The 26,732-nt window shown below is 49.4% G+C and overlaps 1 protein-coding gene across 1 annotated transcript in view; it reads left to right on the forward strand.

Moving 5' to 3' along the window:
• The first annotated feature begins 10,956 nt into the window (after positions 1–10,956).
• LOC123343713 (myosin-16) overlaps positions 10,957–26,732 on the forward strand; it is a 51,073-nt gene continuing 35,297 nt past the window's right edge. The window contains exons 1-13 of the mRNA XM_044978994.1: positions 10,957–10,992; positions 13,939–14,217; positions 15,173–15,316; positions 15,866–16,022; positions 16,492–16,519; positions 17,999–18,095; positions 18,317–18,409; positions 19,384–19,447; positions 20,800–20,898; positions 21,543–21,646; positions 23,228–23,366; positions 23,985–24,253; positions 25,240–25,410. Of these exons, the coding sequence (XP_044834929.1) occupies positions 14,008–14,217; positions 15,173–15,316; positions 15,866–16,022; positions 16,492–16,519; positions 17,999–18,095; positions 18,317–18,409; positions 19,384–19,447; positions 20,800–20,898; positions 21,543–21,646; positions 23,228–23,366; positions 23,985–24,253; positions 25,240–25,410 (1,575 nt within the window). The 5' untranslated portion in view covers positions 10,957–10,992; positions 13,939–14,007. The remainder of the gene's footprint in view (positions 10,993–13,938; positions 14,218–15,172; positions 15,317–15,865; positions 16,023–16,491; positions 16,520–17,998; positions 18,096–18,316; positions 18,410–19,383; positions 19,448–20,799; positions 20,899–21,542; positions 21,647–23,227; positions 23,367–23,984; positions 24,254–25,239; positions 25,411–26,732) is intronic.

Below are 26,732 nucleotides of genomic sequence, written 5' to 3' on the forward strand. Positions count from 1 at the left end.
CATGTTGGTCCCAGGGGATGAGAGACAAGGTGGGTGAGGTAATATCTCGTGTTGGGGAAAGAGACAAGCTTTGGAACTACAGAGCTCTTCTCAGTAAGTTGGGCAGGATGCCTGGGGCTTGCTTTCAGTCAGAAGACTAGACCCTCCTGGGAGTAAGGGTCTTGGGGTTTGCAGGGGTGTAATCAGGAGCAGAATTTGGCCCCACGTGTCCAGTTAATTACATACACTGAGAACCTTTTCAAGGAAACATCTGTAAACCACAGGGACTACCTATATGTGCTCATGTACAGCATATTAAGACTGCCTGGAATCACAGGTTCAAATCCCAGGAAGAGTCATTTTAGCCGTTCCTCCCCAGGCAGATGAAACAAGATCTAAGCAGGTTACTGCACTGGGGGGGTCTTTCAGATGAGCCCTTCAAAATGGAAGCCTGCTCTTTGTGGACATTAAAGATCCCACGGCACTTTCCATAACATGAGTGTTACATGTCAAGTGGTTGCACTCTGTCTTTCGTTTAGCCTTGGCTCCATGAGAAAATAGCACTAATGTAACTTAAATTAGTTTTTAATCAGATTTACTCAAACTGGTGCAAAGTACGATGTGGACTCTTTTATTTTGGTTTCAGAGTGGCTCGTCATGGTTTAGCTTCAGTCAGTTCCCAACTGGTGCAAGCTAACCCGCAATATGTCTGGTTTACAGGGAGATAGGAGGGTCCACACAATCTTTTCCACTAGTTTAACTAAATGGGTTTAAACTCACGCCTTAAGTTAAACGGATGCTACTTTCTCATGACAAGTAACAGAGGTGGGCACTGGGAAATGGCTCCTTTAGCCTTGAAGACTCTGACTTTCTCTTGGCAGGAAATGAGGCTTTACAATGTGAATAAGTGAAGAGGCCGTGAGGAAGCTTATTGTTATTCTGCGCTCCTCTTTCTCCTGGTGCCTTTCCTTTTCCTGCACACCTGCCAGGCACAACCAGACCCATCCTGTGTAGTGCTCCATGACTGCCAGCACAGAAAAAGAGAGCAAGCAAGACAGCGCGCCCAAGTTCACTAAATAAAGCACCCCCCTATCCTCCCCCCGAGCTTTGCTTAATTCTCGGACCGCATCATTGCCCATAGTGTTGAATGTCAAGCCCAGAAGCAGGAATAAAAAGAGCCGGGTTAATTTCAGCCTCTGTGGAGAACGTGGGGAAGATCAATATTTGCCAAATGGGAAAGGGCAAGATCGATAGAGATGTTTTATTTTCAAACTTAATCGGAGGGTATCACAACTAATGGAAAGTAAGAAAGATAAAACCAGAAATCGACAAGACAGTGGCCCTTTAGCTCAGTCATGTGTGCTCATGCTGAAAACCCCCATCTTGACAGGTGCGCAAAAGCGAGAACTCTACCCTGGTGCCGGGGTTTCTGTGTCCCAAGCAGGTGGATCTGATCAGACGGAAGAGAAAATATATATCGCTTTGTTCATTTCTTGCATCTCAGAGGAAATAGCTCAATTGTACAGCAGGTTTTTTTTTCCCTGCCAGCTTTTTGTCAGGCATTCATACACCAGTACTGAAGACTGGTTAGATCAACACTGACAACAGCTTTGAAAACATCGTTTTTAAGCCCGAAGATAAAAGTCTGCTTCCCCCCTCCCCGCCCCCTCCATCTTTTCATGTCTTTTTAATAGGCTTCCTGACGTTGCTGCATGCAATGAAAGATGCTACTGGTGAAAGACGTCAACATGCAGGATCCCTGCAGTGGGGTCGGACAAGTCATGCAATTGTTGCCCTGGCATCGCCGTGTGAGGTTGTTCTCTGGAGCAGGTGTTCAGAGCGATTCTTCTGCAAAATGAAACCTCACCTGGGGAAGAGAGGGAGTCCTACAAAGCTAGCCATCCTCTGCCTTCAAATTGGGTATCTTGCCCTAGATGCTGTACATATGCTTAGAATCAGAGAATATCAGGGCTGGAAGGGACCTCAGGAGGTCATCTAGTCCAACCCCCTGCTCAAAGCAGGACCAATCCCCAGATTTTTGCCCTAGATCCCTAAATGGCCCCCTCAAGGACTGAACTCACAACCCTGGCTTAGGAAGCAGACTCCTAAAAAGGCCCCACAATTTGCCAAGCAGCGTGACAACGTGCATGTGAGGGGAAAGCGTTCAGCTCTGATAAAAGAGGCAAATGCAGAAGAAGTCACCGAGTGCCGTGGTTCCCCTTGGTACGGATGACGCACTCGGGGACCCAAGCCAAGAGATACGCCAGTCACAAAGTGATGAATCAGATGCCGAGATGAGTGCTTTGCTGTTGGGACAGCTGCAGCCGCATTTCAGTTCTGTTGCTAGGGAGGGCAGGGGAAACGATGAGCCCTCTCCACCCTTATGCACAGGAGTAGCCCCATTGGCCTCAGCTGGGCTGTGAATGAGAGCCAGGGTGGCAGGATCAGGCCTGTAAACTGAACGTATTGTATGTGGGTTTATCAGTAAAGATGTTCTGGTTAACAATGCTAATTTACTAGTCCCTACTAACTCCCCAGTCAGCCGAAGAATCACACAAATGGTGGCCTTCACATCCCCGGCCTTCAACTTCATTTCACCTACTATTATTACTCCTGTAGCACCTAGTGTCAGGCGACCTGGAAGTGGGCAGTCTAGCCTAGTGGTGAGTGCGAGCATCAGGTCTAAGGGTTAGAGAAGGCGTCAGGAACCGAGCATCAGAAACCAGGGGGTTGGGTCAGAGCTGGAGACTGGAGTCAGGCACTGGGTACCACGGCCAACGGTCAAGCTGGAGTCCCCTAGAGCAAGCAGGATAACGGGCAAGGTGGGGTCTCAGGTAGAGACAAAAGTAGTGACAATAGTGTACATGAACACTGAACAGATAGCAAGCTGCTGCTGGCTTCAGAGCTGCTTTGTTGGCCCCTCCAGCTGATCAGACAGCCTGCTGCAAGCCATGGATTGCCTGGAGACTAGCTCTGTTGCAGGCCCTGATTTCTGACACCTAGCGCCCTATTGTGCTAGGCCCCATATAAACACCTAGGAAGAGATAGCGCTGGCTCCAAACAGCTCACCATCTATATAAACAGGTCAGAGGAAAGCTAGGAGAAAGGAAGTGCTGTTATCCCATTTTACTGATGGGGGATTGAGGCACCAGGAAGATTAAGAGACTTGCCCAAGGTCACTCAGGCAGTCTGTGGCAGAGCTGAGCACTGAACCTCAATTTCCTGAGTCCAGTGCCTCAATCACAAGACTGTCTTTTCCGTCCCAGTGAGCTCTCTTTGGGGTGGGCTCATGGCCAGGGGTGTACGCACAGTAGGAGGCGATCAAAATCACCGCCAAAATTGTTTAAAACTTTTCATCTGCGTGGCTATGGACTTAAACCCTCTCCCCAAACAATTTGGACAATAAATGCTCCAACCTGAAAGCCCTGACTACGAAGGAGAAGAACAGATGAAACTGAAGCTGAATGAAAAATCTCCGGTGGCATTTGACGGGTTACGTTACATGTAGTGAATACCAACAACTCTACACGATCAGCTATTGCTTTCTGCGATTCCATTTTTATGCTTCGTCCCAGCTAAAGCTGGCGCAGGGCTCTCAATGCAGCTGACAAAATATAACAATAATGCACATAACAATAATAACGTACACAAGAATATATGAAGAGGAGAATCTGTCCCTTTGTGTGTTTTTTTCAAGGCACGAGGCTTTAGGCCAAGTGTCTCTAACTGTCTCTTTTCTGCCAAGAATGAGAGTATTCACTCAGAAATGTAGGACAGGGGCCTGATTATCTCATCAGTTGCGCAGGCCAAAGCCAATGGGAGCTGCATGCATGCAACTGACAGGCTAATTGAGCCTGAGAAGTTCTAACGCCAGCTTGAATGGAAGTGGTAGGAGGCCTTTAGCGCTTGCCAAATGCAGCTGCTAATGTCCGTTAGCCAGGCAATATAAATGTACATCTTAGAAAGCCAGTGCAGTCCTGGAAGAACTGTCATTCCACACTAGATTGAACATTAAGGAACTAATTTTATCCTCTTAAGCTTCATCCTTTCTGCCATCTCGGAGGGGATCAGAGTAACTGTTTGGTATATTATTATATAAAGATAACATCAGACACAGCTAATTATTAGAGTTATTACAGGACACTGATTTATTGAACTGCCGAAGTGTAATCACTGAACTCCTTGAAGCTTAAGAGTTTGTTTTCTAAAGGAATTAAATAGCAGGATCCAGTAATATTCAGCTCTAGTTTAGTCTCAGGATCTTTTCTGTGCCATGAATACTTGGATGTGTTGAAACAAGCAGAACTATGTGCAGCTGAGGGAAAAAGCACAAGCCATTGATGGGCTGTCTCAGATTTACAGGGGGAATCCCATAAATGGGCCAGGGGGAGGAACAGAGAAATGATTTAAACATCTGTGAACATCCCACACAACCTTTCTCCCCCAAAACATTCAAATTCCAAGGGAATAAATCACTCATTAAACTAAAGGAAAATATTTTAATTCACATGGGAGGGAAAAACCCATGAAAATATCAGAAAACGTCCAAAATCGCGGATTTCAGAAGTCTGGCAACCTAACAAAATCCCTGAAAATGCCACTTTACTGTCAGGGATTCAATGTGCAATTTCAGTAGATGCACACGAATGCCTGGTCCCCTTCCACTCCCTAAATACCAATAGTGTTATATTTGAGGCCATGAAGAATCTTTCTCTTTGGAGTAGGTTGAAGCCTTTTACAAAGATTTGTCCTGTGCCAGGAGCACAACGCTGTGTGTAGGGCCTACTCTTGAACCACTGAAGTCAATGGCAGTTTTGACATGACTTTCACAGGGAGCAGAGTGGAGCTGTGCCATACTTCCAGTGAGCTGAAGCGGTTGCTTGCCACTGGTTTGACGGGTGCAGACATGAGTGGTCAAGGGCTAAATTGTATGCCAACACCCTGTGCAAACCCATTTCCTTCAGGCAGGGCCGGCTTTAGGCCAATTCCACCAATTCCCCTGAATTGGGACCCCGCCTAAGAGGGCCCCACGCCCAGTGGCAGGGCCACCGCGAGAGGGGGGTGCAAGTGGCTGAGAATCCCTTCCCTGGCTAGAGGCGCCTTTCTAATTTTTTACTCACCCGGCAGCGCTCCAGGTCTTCGGCGGCAGGTCCTTCACTCGCTCCGGGTCTTCGGCGGCAGGTCCTTCAGTGCTTCTGAAGACCCAGAGCGAGTGAAGGACCCACCGCCGAAGACTAGGAGCACCACTCGGTGAGTACAAGCCCCACGTATTTTTTTTAGTCGTCCCTGCCGGGGCCCCGTCGAAACTGTTCGAATCGGGCCCCGCACTTCCTAAAGCCGGCCCTGCCTTCAGGGAGGGTGGACAGAGCGTAAAGCCATGTGTAACCCACACACCATCTGGGTGTGGTGTTCTGTCCTAGCTAGTGGCACTGAGACCACTTAGTGAGTGATTAATGAGTTTGCTCTACAGTCTTAGCTAACAGCCAGCAGGCTTTCAGCTCATGTGATAGAGGCTCATGCACTAAGCTCCTGAGGTCTCTGGTTCAATCTTGCCTGCTGACAACCCTGCTCTGTCAGTGTTACATAGGCAATACTTAGCTCTTAGAGAATGTCCTCACTGGAGCTGGAGGTGTAATTTCCAGATTGAGTGGACATTCTTGTGCTAAATCTGATCACGCAAGCATGCTCCACATGTAGCCATGATGGCATGAGCAATGGCACATAGCTAGTGGCTCAGATGGGACCATACTCAGGGTGGCTAGTTCTCATGCACCTACACTCTATTTTTAGTGTGCTCGCTCAATCAGACCTAGCATGGGTATGTCTGCTCAATTTGGAAATTAAACCTCCATCTGCAGTGTCAATGTACCCATAAATAGTCAACTCTTCGAGGCAGGGACTGTGTGTGCAGAGTCTAACACAGCCGGTCGCTGATTCTGATCAAGACCTTTGGATGCTGCCATAAACTAAATATTAAATAAATAAGGACAAGGATTTTCAAAGGGGCCTGAAAGTCAATGGGAATTGGGCACCTAACTCCCTTAGGAGTTTTTGAAAAATTGCAGCCCAGGCTAGGAAGTTACTGGAGATGGGTGGAAGGGGCTTTCTTGTGGTTAACATTAATATTCAGGAGATGCTGAAAACTCTCCAAGGCCTTCTAAAAAGACACAAGCAGAAGGTTGGACACAGGGCTGGCTCTAGGTTTTTTGCCGCCCCAAGCAAAACAAACAAACAAACAAAAAACCCCTGGAATTGTGCCACCCCAAGCATGTGCTTGGTTTGTTGGTGCCTAGAGCCGGTCCTGGTTGGATATGTCTCCTCTACCTATTCCTAGCAGCTGTTGATTAAAGCTAATTCTGTGCTAAGCATGAGGATAATATCAATGTCTGTTTCAGCATTTCCTATCTCACACACGCTGCTTTAGTAATGAGGTTTCGGGGCAATGGTAATTACATTCCTTGTGCTGTATCCACGCTGCCACTTGGCTGCTCTGATGTCTCTTCACATTTGGGTAGGATCTTTGATGTGCATGGCCTGCTGAGCCTCTTTGGATGAGCTTATTGAATAGTTCTTCTTTGCACCAGTGTAGCCCTTGGGCACCCCCACCTTGCCACTTGCTGGAAGAGCAGCTCAGCTGAGAATCCAGCCAGACCCCTCCCTTCCGGAACACCGTGACTCACAGCTGATTTAAATGTGTGTTTATTTGTTTGATAGCTCTCTGATTTGCTTCTAGCATGGAGTGAACCAAGGGATCCGAGTGTAGATTCTGCCTCCTTCACCCCATCCGCCCCAACTGAGGCTATGGCGACACTAGAGCATATGGCTACACTCTAGTATAGCTGCTCTCAGGCAATGGGAGACAGCTCTCCCGCCGATTGAATGAATCCACCCCCAATGAGCAGCGGCCAGTAGCCATGTCAGCTGGAGAAGCGCTCCTGCCACCGTAGTGCTGTCCAAACCGGTGCTTAGGTCGGTCTAACTTATGTCACGCAGGGGGTGGTAGTGTAGATGCAGCCTAAGACATGTCCTGAGGTTGAGGTCCACACCTCCCTGAGAAATGACTAAGGGAACGGTTAGACCATCAGGGTGGGAATGCTAAAGATTCCTGCCCCCCGCCCCCACAGTCTCCTTTTCTTTCCTGTTTTCATAACTGCACCTGGAAGAACTAACCAAAAGTGTATAGGACAACACAGTACGGAGATAAACCAAAGGCTGATCTGACAAACAAATGTGAGAGAGGCCCATATAACCCTAATGGATGATCCCATTCATTGCCTGAGAAAAACACCTCCACTACCTACCACACACTCCTAAGCAATGCATGATAACAGATAACATGACATACGGGCCACACACTTCAGTGTGAGGCTGGGTAGTGGCCCTGGATCAGGGTAAGGATTGAAGCCAGTAGGTGACCCTGGTGAATGGGTTAAGGTCAGGCCCGCTGACGGGAGAGGAGCGGCAAAGGAGGCAATTGGGGCGGCAGCCGGGAGCCCCAGGCCCTTTTAAACAGCCCAGGAGGGCTGCAGGGCTCCTAGGCGCACATGTCTGCGCTGGCCAATCGTGCCGGCCCGCGGGGCCCGGAGCAGTCGCGCGTGCCTGGGAGTGACAGGCGGTCCTGGAAGTGACGGATTCTTCACTTCCGCCCCCGTCCCCCCTGGGGCCCGGAATTCCTGTCGGCGGGTCTAGTTAAGGTTGGGGCCACTGGAGGGTCTTGGGCCCAAGCTCATAGCCCCGGCACCTCTGGGCTTGGCAGTTCATAGCCCCGGCACCTCTGGGCTTGGCAGTTCATAGCCCCGGCACCTCTGGGCTTGCCGCGTCAGTTATGCAAGTACAAATATTGATTGAGCCCTGGCACTGGGCTATGGTTCAGTCTGGAGGTTGCAGAGGGTGCCAAGCTCGGGCTAGGACTGGGGCCAGCTTTGGGCCCCGGGCTGAGGTCAGGATTGCAGCTGGCTGGGGGCCCCAGGTTAAGGTTAGGGCTAGAGCTGGCTGGAGTCCTGGGCTCGTTAGGATTGGGCCCCTAATTGCACCCCTAGTGGGGTTTGAAAGTGCTCAGCGCCTCACAGGAGCAGTCCCAGGGTGCTGGGCAAAGAGCTCTTTGCCCTTGTTTGGTTCGAGTCGGGGATGTTTGCCTCTTCAGCACAGGCGTTACCCTACCGTCCTCAGGGGAAGCCAACAAGCCTCCCCGCGGCGGCCAGCAGACAACAGCTGAGAATGAAGCGAACACATTTAGCCGGAGGATCAGCGTTATTATTATTATTATTATTATTTAATGATTAATAAATGCAACAAACATCTTAGAGTCTCTCGGGTCAGCTCTTAACATAACCACGTGCAGGGTTTGCCTTTCCCGATGCGAACAACCCCCCAAAGCAGCATCCACCCTATGTCAGTTTGCTGCACCCCAGTGAATGTAACAGGCAGCATCTGAAAGGCAGCTCCCGGTTACCCCAGGGCTTGCCAGGACAGGCTGGCTTGAACAGCAACGCCCTGCTGTGCGCAGGCTGAGACCGTAAATCAGTCAAACGTTCTTTTGGCCCACTGGGACTTGCTGTTCTCCTATCTTCTCCTTTCCCTTACTCGTTGCGGGCTGGCGGCTGCAGGAAGAAGTACTCTATCTTATAGGGCTTTGTACCCTAGGGACATGTCTCCATTGCAAAAAACCTGCCGCATCAGCAAGCTTCAGAGCCTGGGGCAACTGACAGGGCTAAAACCAGCAACATAGACATTCCCGCTCGGGCTGGAGCCCAGGCTCTGAAACCCAGGGAGGGTTGGGTCTCTTGGCTCGGAGTGGAACGTCTGCACTGCCGTTTTTCGCCCCTTAGCGCAAGCTGACCAGAGCTGCGTGACTCGCTGCCGCGAGGATCTTTTGCCCATCACCGTAACAGCTGGGCAGCACACCAGCTCCGATGGATTTAGCCTCACAACACCCTAGGGAGGTAGGGCCGTGCTATTCTCCCCATTGGGCAGATAGGAAAGTCTGTGAGAGAACAGGCACTTGAGCCCACGTCCCCCATGTCCTAGGCTAGTGCTCTAACCACTGGACATCCTCCCTCTCTCCCATTTGACATCAGTACCTTTCACCTGCCTCCAAAGTCACTCATTTTGAGTGGTGTAGGGTGGTATTATTTAGAGTGCTCAGGGCAGGGCCCATGTCTTTTATTTTCTGTAATGCGCCATTAAAAAAATACTTTTTCTATAATATATAAATAATAACAATAAGTGAGTGGAAAAGTTGGTCCATTACAGCCAGGGTCATTATAATGGAGTTTATAAAATGTAATGAGAGAGAGAGAGTGTGTGTGTGTGTGTGCGTGTGCGCGCACCCTCTGCTGGGTAAAATCTGAACAGCTCAACTCTGTGACATAGGCCCTATACTGCTAAGAAGTAATGGCCATTCTCCTTTAGCTCAGGTGGTATTTATTATTAATTATTATTTGTACTCATATTTCACTAGTGCCCAGAGGCCCACGGTCATATTTCAGGGCCTGATCCTGCAGCCATTAGAGAACCAAAATGCCCACTGTCTTCAAAGGCGTTTTGTCTGAGTAGGGACTGCAGCCCTAAGTCAGAATTTTGGATCATTGATAACATTATTCTGCCAATTTTCATGGGAGCTGGATTTGGCCCTAAATGTTTGCTGATTCTGGCCTCTTGGTTGGATGAGCTTGTGCCTGTTTATGATTAACCAGCTTGGCTTATAACCTCATGGGGGAGGTGTGAATATTTTTGTGCCACCTAGCTCGCACCCATGGATAATACAGACTTTTATGTCTAATAGATCAGGATGAATAATTCACAGTCCGTAATTTATCTAATGAATTTCACCTCTCTCGCACTCTCTAGACAGATTGTTCAGGAGTCACTTATAACTTCCACTCATCAATTCATCGTTTGAAATTATTCACCGAATACGCTCAGCAAATACGTCACACTCTGTAGTTCGTTCGTGAGCAGTTCATCACAACCACTCAATATTCAAAAGTCAAGATGGATTAGCTCATTCTGACTGGACATACAGATCATGTGGTACCATTTCTTTCCCTGACTGGATGAATCAGATTTTCAATGTGAATACTCACCACTGCAAATTCAAAATTTGCTTTCTCCATTTCCCTAATATTTGCCTCAAATTTGCTGTTTCTGTAAACATTGCTGCCAGCAAACTCACTCCTTGGCATATTCACCTAAGTAAACACACAACCCCTTGACGGGGGATACTACTCATGCTCCACCCACAAGAGTCATCAGATGCTTCTATTGAAACACACAGCAGTGCAGGAGGTAGCAAAGTTGACATTGAAGTGGTCATCATTAGACTTCAGAGTCAACATGCCACTGCAATATGACTGGGGGCAGTTGTCAAACTTGCCACCTCCTAGAGCAGTTGGGTGAAATTCAGTCCTGGCGTAAGCAGTTGCAACTCCACAATAGATGCCATTGTTTGTCTGCCTGCAGACTCAGGCAGACAGCTCAGATGCACAAGTTTTTCATCACAAATGTAAGGACTAAAAACTATTTTCACGTGGAAGCTTAATTGGGTCAAAACTGATAGTGCCACTTGAGAAGTAGGGGCACAGCTGGCACTCCAAGTACCATTGAGCCGGACTCCTGCTTTTCACTGATCAGCTACCCTCACTGGTGAAATTCTTACCCGTCACCTGGCAGGAAAGAGACGGCTGAAGTTGTGCCTTTGAAGGAAAAAAATTCATTAGGCAGCTGTTCTATTTCAGCCCCTGGTCCCTGGACTCATGCAGTTGAGTTCGTAAGATACCCTATAAGGAGAAGAAAGGGAAGGAGAATTCCCCAAGAAACAGGGCATTAATTGATCTCTCCTGCGGGACATGAGCGTTGGCCAATCAGGTTTGCAATGGTGTGGCCAGCTGAGCTTGTGTCTTATTAATGCGGTTATTTTTTTTAAAGGAACTGCTGGCTCAGGCCCTTTGGGTGGGTATAAGAGAAGCTGGCCAGCCCCTTGTAAACATGCAACGTCTTCCAGCACTCTCGGTGGTAGGTACTTGCTATGTGTGACGGTCGGGAAGAGGTGTGTTGGGGAGATCTGCTGTGATTCATGCAGCCGCACTGGGCAGGAATTGAAAGTGGAGACGGGGGAGGGAATAATGTCAGGCTATAAGAAGCAATAGCTACCCCTCTAACTTACCCAGCATGGATTTGTTTTCATTGTGTTTTATGCCAGAGAGACTTTGAACTCACAGATAGTTTTATATTATAGTTGTTACATCAACGGAAGCCTTGGAAAACTAAGCCTCAGAATTTTAACAAGCGAGAGCCTGCTCTGCAAACCCGTTGACGATAATGAGATTCCTTTGGAGCAGGCCTTTAGAGAGGCAGTTTGATCAAATACATTAGAACAGTTAAAGGAACCTCCTTGCACTGTACTTGGTTTTTAACAATTGACTTAATTTAAGACATCAGTGGGGTGTGTTATTCAGTGGCTAGACTGGAGAGGGGTGTATCAGGGCTCCTGGGCCGGCTGCACCACTTATCATGTGACCTTTGGCAAGACCTTTGCACCCTTTTTCAAAAATGCCCCCGGCTTCGGGTCCCAAAATAAGACACCCAGGGGCTGATTTCAGAGGAGCTTCAGGTAGAAAGGCAGGCGGCCAGAAATATCAGATTTTAGATGCCTCATGTTGGCCTCTCAGAAACCAAGGCAACCCCAAATTGATGGACACTTTTGAAGATTTCAGCCATTCCTCAGTTTCCCCATCTGTAAAATACTGTCTCCCAGGGATAGTGACGCTTACTGAATTGAATTCTGTAAAGGGCTTTGAGAGCCCCAGCTAAGGGCACTGGATGACTGAAGGTTGTGCTATTTGTATTTACATGCGCGTATGTTTAGTGGGGGTCTAGTGTAATGTACCTTGCAATCTAATCGGTTACTAATATGCTTTAAAGATCCAGGGTCCAAGTTCTGCTCCCCTGCCTTTATTCATGTGTAATGTTACCTTAGTTCACTAGTGAGTCTGTTGATTGCAGGGGGGTTGCCGATGGAGTCGGGTGCGGCAAAGGGAGAGCAGAATCCGGCTCTAAATAACTCTTGCAAACCTGGGAATAATAATAGTCAAAACACAGCAGGGTCCATGGATTTAGCTACACAGAGCGCAAAGGAAAATGTTTGCTGATCCTCCCTCGCTGAACCTCCTTTATCTCTGCCTGCTTGACCAGCAGGTGAGGTATACAGAGGAAAATTCTTCCTTCGCTCTGTGGGTGAAATTCATCCACTGAAATCAGTGGCGTTACACCAGGAACTCATTTGGCCCCCATAGCTTCCCTTATTGCTTCCAGTGCCTGGAGGAGCAGTACTGCATCTTGGGTTTTTTTAGACCCTCAAGATCTTGAGTGGGCATCGGGGAAATTGAGATCCCCAGAGGGACCCCAACCAAGATCTCTCTCTGCTTAGTGCCAATCTATTCTGAGACAGCAACAGGCTGCGGCCCAAGCAGCATCTTCTAAATGGAGCAACAGCTGGCAAACAGAGTCAGCTGCCCTTCCCCTTGGGATTCCTCCCCGTCAGCCAAGACTGGCGTGTCTAACCAGGCAGCTACTTCTGCTGCGACACCACAGCTCAATATTGCAGTGAAACACTGTTCTGGGTTACGCACCCGCCGCCCCAGGGAGTCAAGGGAGCTGCAGTGGTGGAACAGAGAGTAACGCTTGGCTCTTAGTCTTTAATGACAAGAGCATCAGGGGTCAGGTCTGTGATGTCTCCTGGAGGAACAACCCGGAAGGCACAGACCAGCCTTTCAGCTGCTCACATCCTGGACTGTGCTGCTAGGGCTAGTGCGTTCCCTGCGGTAAGGGAGGGAAGCTTTGGGGTCTGATTTCTGGCTGCTGATGGGCCGTTCCGCAGCCCAGAGCCCACACAGAGTCTCTGTAGTGCTCAGCATTATGGAGATGCCACTGACACTGCCTGCCCCCAGATCTGCCCCAACATGCCACCAGATTTGGGGCTTGCAAGCATTCTTGGTGGCCCTATGCATGGCCTGCACCGGGGAATTCTCCCCTTGCCACAGGCCAGGGGCTCTTGGGGAACGTCTACACTGCAGTTAGACACCCACGCATAGGTGCCAACTCCATGAGCACCCACGGGGAAAAATTGGTGGATGCTCTGCACCCACCGGCAGCTCCCCGCCCTGCCCCAGCTCGCCTCCGCTCCGCCTCCTCCCCTGAGTGCACCGCCACGCCCTGCTTCTCCCCCCTCCCTCCCAGCGCTTGCGCTGCAAAACAGCTGTTTTGCGGGGCAAGCCTGGGAGGGAGGGGAGACGAGGGGGAACGCGGTGCGCTTGGGGGAGGAGGCGGGGCCAGCGTGGGGATTTGGGGAGGGGTCCAATGGGGCAGGGAGGGGCGGAGTTAGGGTGGGGACTTTGGGGCAGGGGTGGAGTCAGGGCAGGGGCGGGTGCACAAGCTCCCACAGTCACAGAAAAAAGTTGGCGCCTGTGCCCCCATGGCTGGCCCATGCCAGCTGACTCTGGCTCGTGTGGCTCCGGCTAAGAGCCTGTTTAATTGCAGTGCACACGTTTGGGCTCGGGCTACAACTCGAGCTATGGGACCCTCCCACCTCCCACAGTCCTAGAGCCTGGGCTCCAACCCAAGCCGGAACGTCTACACCACAATTAAACAATCCCTTCCTTAGCCCCCGAGCCCCACAAGCCCGAGTCAGCTGGCACAGGCGAGCTGCACGTTTTTCATTGCAGTGTAGACACCATTGGGGCTTACAAGGTTTAGGGGGTGTGGGAGAAATCACCTCTCACTTTCTAGCCTCCCTCTTGGTAACAATCCTCCCGTCTGGGGCATCCCAGTCTCTCGTTATGTGCTGTGATGGGGCCCTATTGAATTCACAGGGGGTTACTGTAGCCTGTGGGGGACAGAATAGGGCCCCAGGATTCCCCACTGTGCTCCTTGCCAGATTCTCTGTTCTCCCCCTTTTCACAGCCTTGCAGGAAGCACTGCTCCCCATCTCTTTTCCTTCCGGTTTCACCCTCTTCCTGACCCGAAGCCAAGATGCCTGGTGGCTACAAGGGCGAGTGCGGGGATGACATTGACCCCATGCCGTTCCTGAACCCTCCCGAGAAGGAGAAGCTGGAGGCCATGAACAAGCCCTATGACATCAAGAAGTCGTGCTGGGTGAAGGATGAGAAGGAGGGTTTCGTTGCCGGGGAGATCCAGTCTGACAAGGGCGACCAAGTCGTTGTGAAGACGGTGACCAACCAGGTACGGTCGGCTCTGTGAGTTGGATGTGAGAATGACAGCAGTTCCCGCTGGGTCACTGTCCTAACCCTGCAGCTGCATCGCCAGTGTAAGCCTCTAGATTTCAGGGCCTGGTTTCTCCCTCCTCCCTCTATGAGGCAGAGGCTTAAAATCAATGGAAATCCATTGTAGTCTCTGGCGAGAGGGGGAAGGAACCAGGCCCAGGAGTTAACTGACCACATAAGATCAGGCCTGAAGCCAAGTGGTGCTAATAAGGATTACTCACATGAGTAAAGCTTTGCAGGATCAAAACATTGTTCGTCTGAAGCCTCTAGCCTCCGGCAGGCTGAAAGTGGCAGTGGCTGCCTGGCCGGGCTTGAAGGAGAGCTTTGCTGTTTGCTTTGCAGCTCTTTCTGCCCATCGTTTCATGGGAAGGACGCTCGTTAACAGTCCGAGCATCTTCCACACAAAGCCTCCGGGGTTTGGTCTGATTAGAATGTCCCCGTGCTGGATTGGCAGCCCAAGCGAGGGAAGCCTGCTATCCCCAGAGCGGGCATGGCATGGCGAGCAGCCATCCATGTGCCCGCCTCCCTGCCCTGCTGACGTGCCGTCAGCCTGACCTGGCCTGAGCCACGCTAGGGCTGGAAATTCAGTGTCCATGGGCCAGTCAAGCCTGGGCCCTCCCTGCAGAGCCTGCCAACATGGTGCTGTTGACAATGAGTGCAGGAGGGGTTGAGATATGGCTGGGTGTCCATGGAGACCATCAAACCCATCTCACATAGCGTCTGAGGGGTGCTCACTGGCCTAACACCTTTCAGTGGCTATTGAAAGAGGCAGGACTGAACCCAGAGGCCATAGGGGATATGGCTCTACTTCCCATTTCCAGTTACCTCGAACTCTGGCTCAAATATTCTGATGGCGATTCAATGCAGATTGACCCCACTTACATATTGCTTCCCTAACCCCCACACCCGGCCAGACCCTCACCGTGAAGAAGGACGATATCCAGCAGATGAACCCACCGAAGTTCTACCAGGTCAGCGACATGGCCAACATGACCTTCCTGAACGAGGCCAGCGTCTTAGACAACCTGCGGCAGCGTTACAGCCACATGAGGATCTATGTAAGTGGAAGGCTCGCAGCGGACAGCCGAGTAGCATGTGGCGATGAACATGTCAGTGCCAGGCACTAGTGGGTCAGAAATAGTCACTGATGCCAGTTCAGAGGCCCAGATCCAGACCTGAGTTACGTCAGTGTAAATCTGGAGGCACTTTCTTCTTTCTGAATTCCACCCCATTCAAACCCTCCTCCAGGCCTGCTTGGCTCTCACCTGCTTAAAGCAGATGTCGGCATGTCAGGCAGCCTGGATTCTTACCCTTGCTCTGCCTCTGCATGAAATCAGCCAAGCTAATTCACTGCTCTGGGCCTCAGTTTCCCCATCTGTAAAACAGGGACAATGAATGACGCTGCCCTACGGGTGTTGGAAGCACTAATTCATGTTTGTAAAGCCCTTGGAGATCCCTGAGTGCAAGGTGCTAGATGAGTGTCAGGTGTTAGAGAGACCTGAAGTATCACCTGAGGCTGAGAAACTAGCTCTGTGCTTCCCATTGTGCCCAGAGCAAACTGGTTTTCCTCATGCTGGCTGGTTTCTCTTCTCTTTCTCACCCTCCAGACGTACTCTGGTTTGTTCTGCGTGACCATCAACCCCTACAAGTGGCTGCCAATCTACGGAGCCCGGGTGGCCCAGATGTACAAGGGCAGGAAGCGTACTGAGATGCCTCCTCATCTCTTCTCCATCTCTGACAATGCCTACCACGACATGCTCCAGGGTGAGTGCGAAGGGCAAACTGGCTTCCCTACTCCCCCGGAGCCTCTCTCCTTGTTCATCCCAACCACGGCTGCCCCCGGAGATCCCTCTGGGGCGGGGTGAGCTTCCCCCAGCAGTGAAAGTTGCTGCCAAGTTGGGCTTCACGTGAAGTTTTGGGAGGGGAGAGACTAGCTAGATCCCTCCCTCCCCCCGAATCCAGGGCTCTGATGCCACAGAGCCCCCCCATGGAAGGGCTCCTGCAGAGCATGTTCTGAAGATGGCACTTACCCCTTCCTTGACAACACCCAGGGGTTAGGCTTCCCTGTGTGGATGAAAGAGGAAGGGCGCGTCTGGGGGCAGAGGGGCAGGGACCAAGGGCAGTATCCCCAAGCCCAGACAGTGCACGCCCTGCAGGGCTGGTGCTTTGTTCCTAGGGGATTCTGGAGACCCTCGTTAACCCTGGCCTTGTCCTGTTTGTTGTTCCCCCACAGACCGTGAAAACCAGTCTATGCTGATTACGTAAGTATTCCTTGGGAGTCTTCAGCTGGTCATCTCCGCTGAGCGAGAGGGGAACAGGGCGCAGGGAGAAGAGGTGGAATTAAAGTCTGGGAGGGAAAGCTGCCCGGTGGTTAGAGCAAGGGCTGGCAGTCAGGATGCCCCGGTTCTGTTCTTGACTGTCACGGCCTAAAGCCCCGATTGTCCTTGGGTGTGTGGGGAGCAAGGGAGACAGGAGCCTTTCCCCACACTTGCGTGCCCTCTGCGAGAACCAGCTGCAAATGCCATCCTTGGGCTTGGAAGCGGGGGGCAGAATGTAGGGACTGTTCCCTTGATGCACCCTTGCGGGCCCTGTTAATTTTTCTGCTGATCCTCTGCAGGTTTAGTGGAGGCAAGATGCACATTCCCCCGCTCCCCCCCAGTCTGCCCCCTTCCCATGCACAGATCGGTGAGCTCAGTCTCTCTGCGGTGTCCAGGATAGAATGCAGCAAACTGGGATGATCCCCGGCTTCCCAGCATGGACACTGTAGATAAGTGATACCCCAGATTGCCCTCTCATGGCCTGGAGTGGTCCTGCAGGCACCCTGCCTCAGTTTCCCTCTGAGTTCTGAGAATAATACACTTCTACCCAGTGTCTTCAAGAACGATATCTCACACACACACACACACACACACACACACACAAAAACCTTGAGCTAATTTATCAGATTAACCAGCTTCCCTTTTAGATGCAGGGTTCCACAGCCCTCCTTCCTGGGGCTCTATGCCTCTGAGTTCTCCCTTTCAAGCTCAGCAGTTCCTCCTTGACTGGGCTTGCAGCCTTTTTCTGAGTCACCCACCCAGTCAAATAATCAGGCTCTTGATCCTTCCCAGGTGGGTCTAATAACTCCAAGCCCCTGTCTGCGAGAGCGGGGAGCTTTGCTCCCTCCCACCCCCACTCCACAAGGCTCCAGGTCTCAGACCCTTAAAGGAACAGTGCTCTTGGGTGGCCCTAGATCTTCCCTCTGCCTCCTCAAGCTACTTCCCCGGGCTGTAAAGGCTGGAACCCCGTTACAGACACAGGCCGCTGCCAGCGCACAGTATGGGCCATGTGTTGTAAAACTGCAGGGCAATGATGCCGATTTCGCATAAATGTGAAACTCCTCCTGATGACTCTTCTGGAAGTATCAACGGTGGGCCTGATTCTCCTCTCGCTTACACTGGCCTTACACCCCTCCCCTATTCTTGACTTTAATGAAGTTACTCCAATTTTGCCCCGGTGCGAGGGAAAGCAGAATCGGCCCCGGTGACCGTTCACGTCACAGATGTCTTTCCCCAGGGCAACTGCCTTCAATCTTTCCCCACTCGTTCTTGGGAAGGGCTGTCCACCCCAGAAAGGACTCGTGCCTGCAAACACACGCAGTAGAAGCAATGTTATTTCTCTCCTGACACAGACAGATCATGTCTTACCTTTTGCTTGTTTCTTTTTACCGACACCTTGTTTCTCTCGTTTGTTTTACTTAGCGGAGAATCCGGTGCCGGCAAGACTGAGAACACGAAAAAGGTCATTCAGTACTTTGCCAACATCGGCAGCACGGGCAAGCAGGCTCTTGATGGGAAGGTAAGACGCAGGAACGTGGGCGCACTGTCACAACAGTCATCCGGCTTCCCTTGGGAGAAACTATTCTTTAAAGAGCCGCAGGAAATGTTTGCAACCAAACCCCAAAGTCTTTTGTGTTTAGATTCCGAGGCCAGAAGAGACCACTGTGACCATCTAGTGCGACCTCCTGTATAACACAGGCCACAGAACTTCCCCAAAACAATCTGCTTTTTCTTGTGCAGGGGTCCCTGGAAGATCAAATCATCCAGGCTAATCCTGTCCTGGAGGCTTTTGGAAATGCCAAAACTACCAGGAACAACAATTCCTCGCGTTTTGTAAGTACCAGCCTCTCTCCTGACTTCAGTTTCGTTGGGTGGGGGTGGGGGGGTTATGTCAATGATGCAACCCGAAAGCCTTCACAGAGGAAGAAGCCGCTCTAGGAGTAATGCAAATAAGAAGGATGTATTTAGCACTCTGCATTTCCCAAAGACCATGCAAGCATTAATTACCCTGCATTTGCTAACATTCCAAATCAAGCTTCACTGCATCCAGGTTCACTAAAACAGACACAAAAATAGAAAATCAAACATTGCCAGAAGCTGGGAATGAGCGACAGGGGATGGATCACTGGATGATTCCCTGTTCTGTTCATTCCCTCTGGGGCACCTGGCATCAGCCACTGTCAGAAGACAGGATACTGGGCTAGATGGACCTTTAGTCTGACCCAGTTTAGCCGTTCTTATGTACAGTAAGAAATACACATTCATATTAATGATCCACTGTATGAGTGACCCTTTGGGCTTATAGATCAAATTCAAAATGCTTTGCAAATGTTAGCAAATGAACCCACAGAACATCTCAGTGAAGTAAGTGAGTATCATTCATCCCTTCTAACTGGTTGGGAAATCAAGGCATAAAGATTTTTTGATTCAGGAAATCCCTAAAGCACGTGCTTGCGTCCCCCTGGAAGTCAGTGGGGTATATGCTAAAATACTTTCCTGAATCAGGACCAAAGAGCTTTGTCAAAGTCTCATAGCAGGTGCGTGAGAGTGTTCCTGGCTCCCATTCTTCTGTCGTTTGCACTACACAGCCTTGCCTCATGCTGTAACAATAGGACAGTTTCTTTAAGCTATACTAAAATATCCAAGAACAAAGGCATTTTTATAGATTTGAGCTGTGAACGCTTCTCACTGACTTGCACATTTGCCCCTGCTGCACAGCCCCTATGAGCCCTCAGAATCTCTCAGCTCCTCCTTGTTTTTAGGCAGATATCGCAACAAACGGCCTCCTCTTTCATTTTCTTATCCAGGGCAAATTTATCCGAATTCACTTCGGTACCACGGGCAAGCTGGCTGGGGCTGACATTGAGAGCTGTAAGTAGCCACATGCAAGTTGTCATTTACTGCCCCTTGGGTCTCATCCAAAGGCCATGGGAATGAGTGGGAAAACTCCCATTGACATCAGTGGCCTATGGGTCAGGGTCTATATTGTATGGCCATCTTCTACACCAGGGCAAAGCTGGAGTTAATTCCATTAACTTGATTGATTTGCAGTGGTGTAAACAAAACCAGAATCTGGTCTCTGGTGAAAAGACCTGCTACAGTTACTTGTATTCATCATCATCAGGACAATGGCATGACTGTGGTATACTTAGGATTCTAAAAATAGCTTTCTAGGAACGTGCATTGTTCTTTGTTTGCACACATGCATTTAAAACCAAACTTAGAACCACATATCCCTGCTCTCAATACATAGAGACCCCGGTGTGTTTCCTGGCTAAGGACTTTGAGAGGGCAGAAGAAAGAGAGAGAGGAAACATATGGACTGTTGGGTTTTTTTTCCTGGGGGATTCTTTATATCTGCCACTTTCAACTGGTCCCTGGTTTGCAGTCCTGTCTGGAGGTCATAGGTTGCATTCACCTCTTTTTTTGGACAAGGAGGTGTAGATTTCCTCTGAATCAATCAGAACTGCAGCCTAACTGGCTGTTGAGCAATGGAAGGAGCTCCTTCCCCCAACTTCTTTGCAAATGGCTGAATTTCCTGCCTCGGCATCATTTGCAAGTTGCAGCCTCAGCTGGTGTGACCAAGAGAGTAAGAGACCAGAATCAAACGTAAGTCTCCTTCATGGCAGTGACAAACAGCACCGTTGGGCCAATGCACATAGGCATGGGGCATGATGACAGGGCACAGGGAGTCTTTTCTATGGCTCATTTTAGAGAGGAAGAGCATCTCAGAGATGCTGAGTAGTTTAATCATATATGCAATAAATCGACTTTTCATAACATCCTTTGAAATGGAAAGAGCTTCGGGGCAGTTGTGTATCTGGAGATTAGAGCGGGGCTCTGAGAATCAGAAATCCTGGCTTCCTTGGACCCACCATTGACTTATGACCCTGGATAAGTGACTTCATCTCTTGCCTCTGTTTCACCCATTTGGAAAATAATTATAATAAAACGGATCTAACTGGGAATGTTGTGAAGCTTATAAAGTTCTTTGAGATCCTCAGCTGAAGGATGCTCTAGGAGTGCAAAATATTATACTTATTGTTACAGTAATGCTGGATAGAGTGAATGGAGAAGGAATTTGCTTCCAAAGGATACTTACTGTACATGAAATTCTGGCTCCATTGACATCAATGGAGCCAGGATTTCACCCTATATCTTTTACCTATGTCTGCAATCTTAACACAGGCCTGGGTTTACCAATGATCCCCTTTATATTTCAGATCTCCTAGAGAAGTCTCGTGTCATTTCCCAGCAGGCAGCTGAGAGAAGCTATCACATCTTCTACCAGATCCTCTCTAAGAAGAAGCCTGACCTGATTGGTATGGCACTTCTGTGTATATTCACTCTTCTTAACTCAGGCTTCCCTGATATGTCCTCTGTTTCCAGGATGAGAAATCGATTTGCCAAAGCTTTGTTTATCAGTGGTTAAAGTAGGTCGACTCAAGAAAGCGACTTCTTACTGAAGCAGCTAAGGAGGAGGAAGACCAGGCCAGTGAATGAAGGGGAAGTTGTATTTCCCTTTCTTTAAACCCTGTAACTGACTGGTCTAAGGTGTGCCATGTAAGGTCTCAGCTGATCTGCTCAGGTTTGGTTCTAAGGTAATGAACATCAGGTGCAAACTGAAGCGATGGATTGCTAGAGCATGGAGATTGCTGATTTCCCTAAACATGGGAAAAACACTGAGGCTGAGGTTTTCAATGTTGCGTAAGAGATTTGGGTGTCCAGTTCTCATTAATTTTAATGGGAATGGGGTGTCCACATCCCATAGATGGTCTGAAAATCTCAGCTCTAAAGGAAGTTTCTCAGAAAGTGCTCCATTAGAAGTGGATCCCCGGGAAATGAAACTCCTTCTTCCCAACTGAAGAGTTTTCCTTCTCCACTCATAGGTCCAGTGCAGGCACTGCTTTGTAAGGGCATTGCTATCAGACCATGTAATCACCTCTTGGTTTGCCTCCTTCTGCAGAAACTTTGCTTTTGGTGCCTGATTCCAAGCATTACCACTGGATAAGTCAGGGTGTAACTACAGTAGACAACATGGATGATGGGGAAGAGCTGCTTGTCACAGATGTAAGTCTGGAAAAATGAAGGGGGTGCGGGGGAAAAAGGTCTGGCTAAACATGAGGCTCCTCCATGATCTCAGTTCTCTCTAGAAATAAGGGGGCAACTTCTTAATAGTGAGAGTAATTAACTATTGCAGCAACTTACCTAGGGATCTAATAGATTCTTCATCACTCAGAGATTGGGTTTATCTACAGGATATCCTCTAGCAACCAGAAATTCTGGGCTTGATGCAGGAGGTCCTGGGTGAAATTCTATGAGCTGCATTATTACAGACATCAAACTAGACTAATTATAATGGTCTTTTCTAGCCATAACACCTGTAAGCCTGTAAACTTGGGTGCACATCATGGGGTAAAGCCTGCTTACCTCCCTCACGTGCATAGTTTCATTGGACTTCTTGCATGTGGAAGGCTAGCAGGTTTTGAGCCTATGTATGTTCTTTGATGACTGTTTTCATACAATTTTCTTGAAGGGCAATCTGGCTTTGGAAAGGGCTTATTAGGAATCCTTGCTCCTGATGGTGGTATTACAAGCACTGTTTCAGCTACACAGAGTTCAAACTGTCTCCAGCTGCGGATGTTATAGTGCCACATGACCCTTTAGAAAAGCTTCCCTCACTGTAAACGAGATGCTAGCTAGAGCAATAGCTTTAGGCATAGAATAGTCCTCAGAAACATTGAATTTTCCCACCAGATTCACATCTTTGTACAGTCCGTTTTAAGTTCAGCTCTGTGATAGACTCACAAGACAGAGACGGGAAAAGGCCAATTAGGTCATCTAGTCCCTCGCCTTGCTGTTACCGTAGGGCTGTTCCCTACAATTAATTCACCAGTGTTTTGGCCAGACTAATTTCGGGTGACAAGATCCCGTCACTGCCCTTGGAAGACTGTGGTTGGTGACCTGGATTTCAGGAAATGCTGATAAAGGTTCCAACAGGTCAGGTGTTATTGAGCCACATTCCTTTCTGGTGTGACTCTACCAGAGCCAGTGGAGTTACATGAGAGATGGAAGCAGCTCCTTCTGTCTTCCATCAGGCTCTTTGTTTGCATGAGATTCAGGTTTCTGCCCAGTGTGGGGATTCCAACCAGCCCTTTGTTTATTTGATACAGAATGATGAAATCGGTCTGAATTTGAAAATTATCTTTTTTTTTGTTTTAGTGGCGCTTGGTGTTTTACAGGCTTCACTCCTTTAAATGAAACAGCTGAGATTCTCAGAGCCCTCTGAGGGGATCTTGATGTCCCACTCCCCTGAATTTTAAAAAGGAGGCTTAGAAAATCTCAGCGAATGCGTTGGATTGAACTCCTTATGTCATGAGATTGTTCAAATGACTGTTGCCGAGGGGGCAGATCCTCAGCTGGCGTTAAGTGGTGGATTAAAGAGAATCAGGCTACACTGATGTCCATCAGCTGAGGATCCGTCCCAAATGACTTCCCCGAAATGCTATCTAGAGCTAGTCTGAAGGGACCTCACTGGGCTGATCTTGATGGGCTGTGAAATGACGTTAGGTGTTTATAGGAAGGAGAAGTCCTCCTGCTTAAGGTGCAGGTTTATATTTCCCTTCTGTGGGTCTCTTTCCCTGCGTCCAGGTGGCCTTTGATGTTCTAGGCTTCTTGCCAGAAGAGAAGCTTGGAGTTTACAAGCTGACTGGAGGCATCATGCACTTTGGCAACATGAAGTTCAGGCAGAAGGCAAGAGAGGAGCAGGCGGACGTAGACACCACGGAGGGTAGGTTGGAGGTCATTGCACTGAGTACGCCAAGGGAATCTACAGCCGACACAAGAATAGATTGTTTTACTCAGCCAGTTCACTGATGTCCCAGAAAAGCTGCCCAAACCCGAGCATGTTTCCAAAGGATAAAAATGACCTTAAACAACCAACTGCATCTGAATCTTTAAAGTGAGCAGATGTGCTACCGGGAGCTGCCATTCACCACTCCAAAGGGGTGTCAGGCCTAGACAAGTGACTGAGCATTCAGCAAAAAGGCTTGATTGTTCCTCAAAGACATTACCCTGCATTGTGGCTAGTATGGAGTCCTGGGGGAGCGGGCAGACAGAATGTCTCCCGGAGCACAAAGGCAGAGCACCCCCTGCTGCGTCTTTCTTGACTGGGCTCTACTCCCTTAACTCCATTATGGCTGGCCAGCTCCGCTGGCGAATGTGTGTGCGGGGACAAAACAATGGCCCCTCCCCGCCCCTTGTGAAATGCTGTGCTGTAGTGGTGAAACAGTCTCTGTGCTCCCCAGAGTGCAGAACCCATAACCCCTTGCTAACCGACACAAACTGGAGACCAAGCACCATTCTTCCTCCCTTGAAGATTAACGAGGTTCCTCTTGTCCTTCAACAGTGGCTGACAAAGTTGCCCACCTCATGGGTCTCAACTCTGGAGAGCTCCAGAAGGGCATCACCCGGCCCCGGGTGAAAGTAGGCAATGAGTTTGTGCAGAAAGGGCAGAACATGGAACAGTGCCAGAACTCCATCGGCGCCCTGGGCAAGGCCGTCTATGACAAGATGTTCAAGTGGATGGTGGTCAGAATCAACAAGACCTTAGACACCAAGATGCAGAGACAGTTCTTCATCGGGGTGCTGGACATCGCTGGCTTTGAGATCTTTGAGGTACACAAAGCAAGAGACCCTCTCTCTGCAGTGGGACCCCTCTGTTTGTGAAAATATTTCTGTCACGGAGTGTGGGGGGGGGCATAAGGCCCTGCACTCCCGGCTTCCTGCGATTCACCATGACTCTCAGCCAGCCAGTAAAGCAGAAGGTTTATTTAGACGACAGTAACACAGTCCAAGACAGGTCTTGCAGGCACGGACAACAGGATCCTCCCCAATTAGGTCCATCTTGGGGTCCCAGGGGCACCACAGCCCCATTGGGGAATCAGAGCCCCCCTGTCTGAGCTTCCCTCCATTCCCCAGCCACCTCCTGAAAACTCTCTCTCTCTCCCCCAGCGTCTCCTCCCCCAGGCCTTTGTTCAGCTTCCCAGCCAGAGGTGTCACCTGGCCTCTAACCCCTTCCTGGGTTCTCACGTTACATGCTCAGGTATCCTCCCTCAAGGCCAGTCTCCCATCCCCCAGTGCAGACCATCCTCCCAGGCCAACCCTCTCCACTCAGCATTCAAAGACCACAGTAAGAACAGTCCCAGTTCGTCACAATTTCCTTATCATCCTGCCCTCCTCCAAAATGTTACCCTCAGTATCCGTGAACATGCCAGCATAGTCAGTCATCGTCCATTGGGATGGGTCACTACATCACGGGCACCAAACAGAGGTTGATACCCTGGCAGAAAACAACCATAGCGCACGTGGGGGTTAACCATGAGCAGGAACCCAGCAATCAGGCTGCTTTGTCTTAAGGGGGAAAAAGGTGCATGTTGTTCGGACATTCAGTTACCTAAGGCCAAATTTTGATCTCATTTCCACCACAGAGGGAATCTGAAATAACTCTGAAGTCAGTAGGGTTGCTCTAGACTGGCTCTGGAATAACAGAGATCAGAACATGTCCCCGAGAGTGGATAATTTGCTTCTTGCCAGCAGCTGTGTTGTATTTGCAGCCTCTGGGGCGATGTTTCAATGCATTGCTTCCTCCCTACTCTCTGCAGTTCAACAGCTTTGAACAGCTGTGCATCAACTTCACCAACGAGAAGCTGCAGCAGTTCTTCAACCACCACATGTTTGTGCTGGAGCAGGAGGAGTACAAGAGAGAGGGCATTGTGTGGGAGTTCATTGACTTTGGCATGGATCTGCAGGCTTGCATTGATCTCCTGGAAAAGGTAACTTTCCCTGCCCCGAAGGAGAGGAGCGGGGAGAGAATGATCTAGAACAGATGCAGAGAAGGGCTACTAGGATGGTTAGAGGAATGGAGAACTCTGAGAGCAGACATAGGGAGCTCGGTTTGTTTAACCTAACCAAACAAAGGCTGAGGGGTGCTATGACTGGTCTGTATAAATACACCAGGGGGATAGGCACCAGGGAGGGAGAAGAGTTATTTCACTTAAGGGCCAACGTTGGCGAAAGAACAAATGGCTATAAACTGGCCATCAACAAGTTTAGGCTTGAAATTAAATGAAGGTTTCTAACCATCGGAGGAGTGACCGTTCTGGAACAGCCTCCCCAGGGGAGCTGCCTTCCAAGACTGAGCTTGATAAGTTTATGCAGGGGACGGTATGATGACACTGCCTACAATGGCATGTGGCCCATCCACGACGGCTAGCAGCAAATATCTCCAATGGCCCAAAGATGGGACACTAGGTGGGGAGGGATCTGAGCTACTAGAGTGAATTATTTCCAGGGGTCTGGCTGGTAGGTTTCACCAACATGCTCAGGGTCTAACTGATCACCCTATTTGGGGTAAGGAAGGAATTTTCCCCATGGTCAAGTTGGCAGAGACCCTGGGCTTTTTTCGCCTTCCCCTGCAACATGGGGCGCGGGTCAGTTGGTGGTTTGAACTAGAGTAAATGGTGGATTCTCGGTAACTTGAAGTCTTTAAATCAGGGGTAGTCAATTGTTTTTTGTCAAGTTCCAAATTTCTTGGTCAAGGTATAGTCAAGATCCAGACACTGGAGAAAATAATAATAAATAATATAATAATAATAATAATAAATAAAATAACAATAATGATAATAATACGTACATAAAAAGATTTTGGGTCCTTTCAAAAGCATCTGGCGGTCTGGATTTGGCCTGCAGTCCACCTCCTGACTGCCCCTTCATGATTTGAGGACAGAGGTTTTTAAGGTCAGGCTTGACAAAGCCCTGGCTGGGATGATTTAGTTGGGAATTGGTCCTGCTTTGAGCAGGGGGTTGGACTAGATGACCTCCTGAGGGCCCTTTCAACCCTGATATTCTGTGATTCAGTAACTCAACCAGAAGTTAGGGGGTCTATTATGGGAGTGGGAGGGTGAGGTTCTGTGGCCTGTAATGTGCAGGAGGTCAGACTAGGTGATCACGAGTCTGCTCAGCTGCACATAATTAAATTACTGGATAATAATCTTGCCATAAGTGGCAAACTCAAATCAGAGGTGAAGCTGTCCCTGCTCACCACTGAGAAGGCAGAATGGGCTTCTCTCATCTGCTTCTACCTTGTGATCCTCTT

Source organism: Mauremys mutica, chromosome 11 (assembly GCF_020497125.1).
Source record: "Mauremys mutica isolate MM-2020 ecotype Southern chromosome 11, ASM2049712v1, whole genome shotgun sequence".
NCBI lineage: Eukaryota > Metazoa > Chordata > Testudines > Geoemydidae > Mauremys > Mauremys mutica.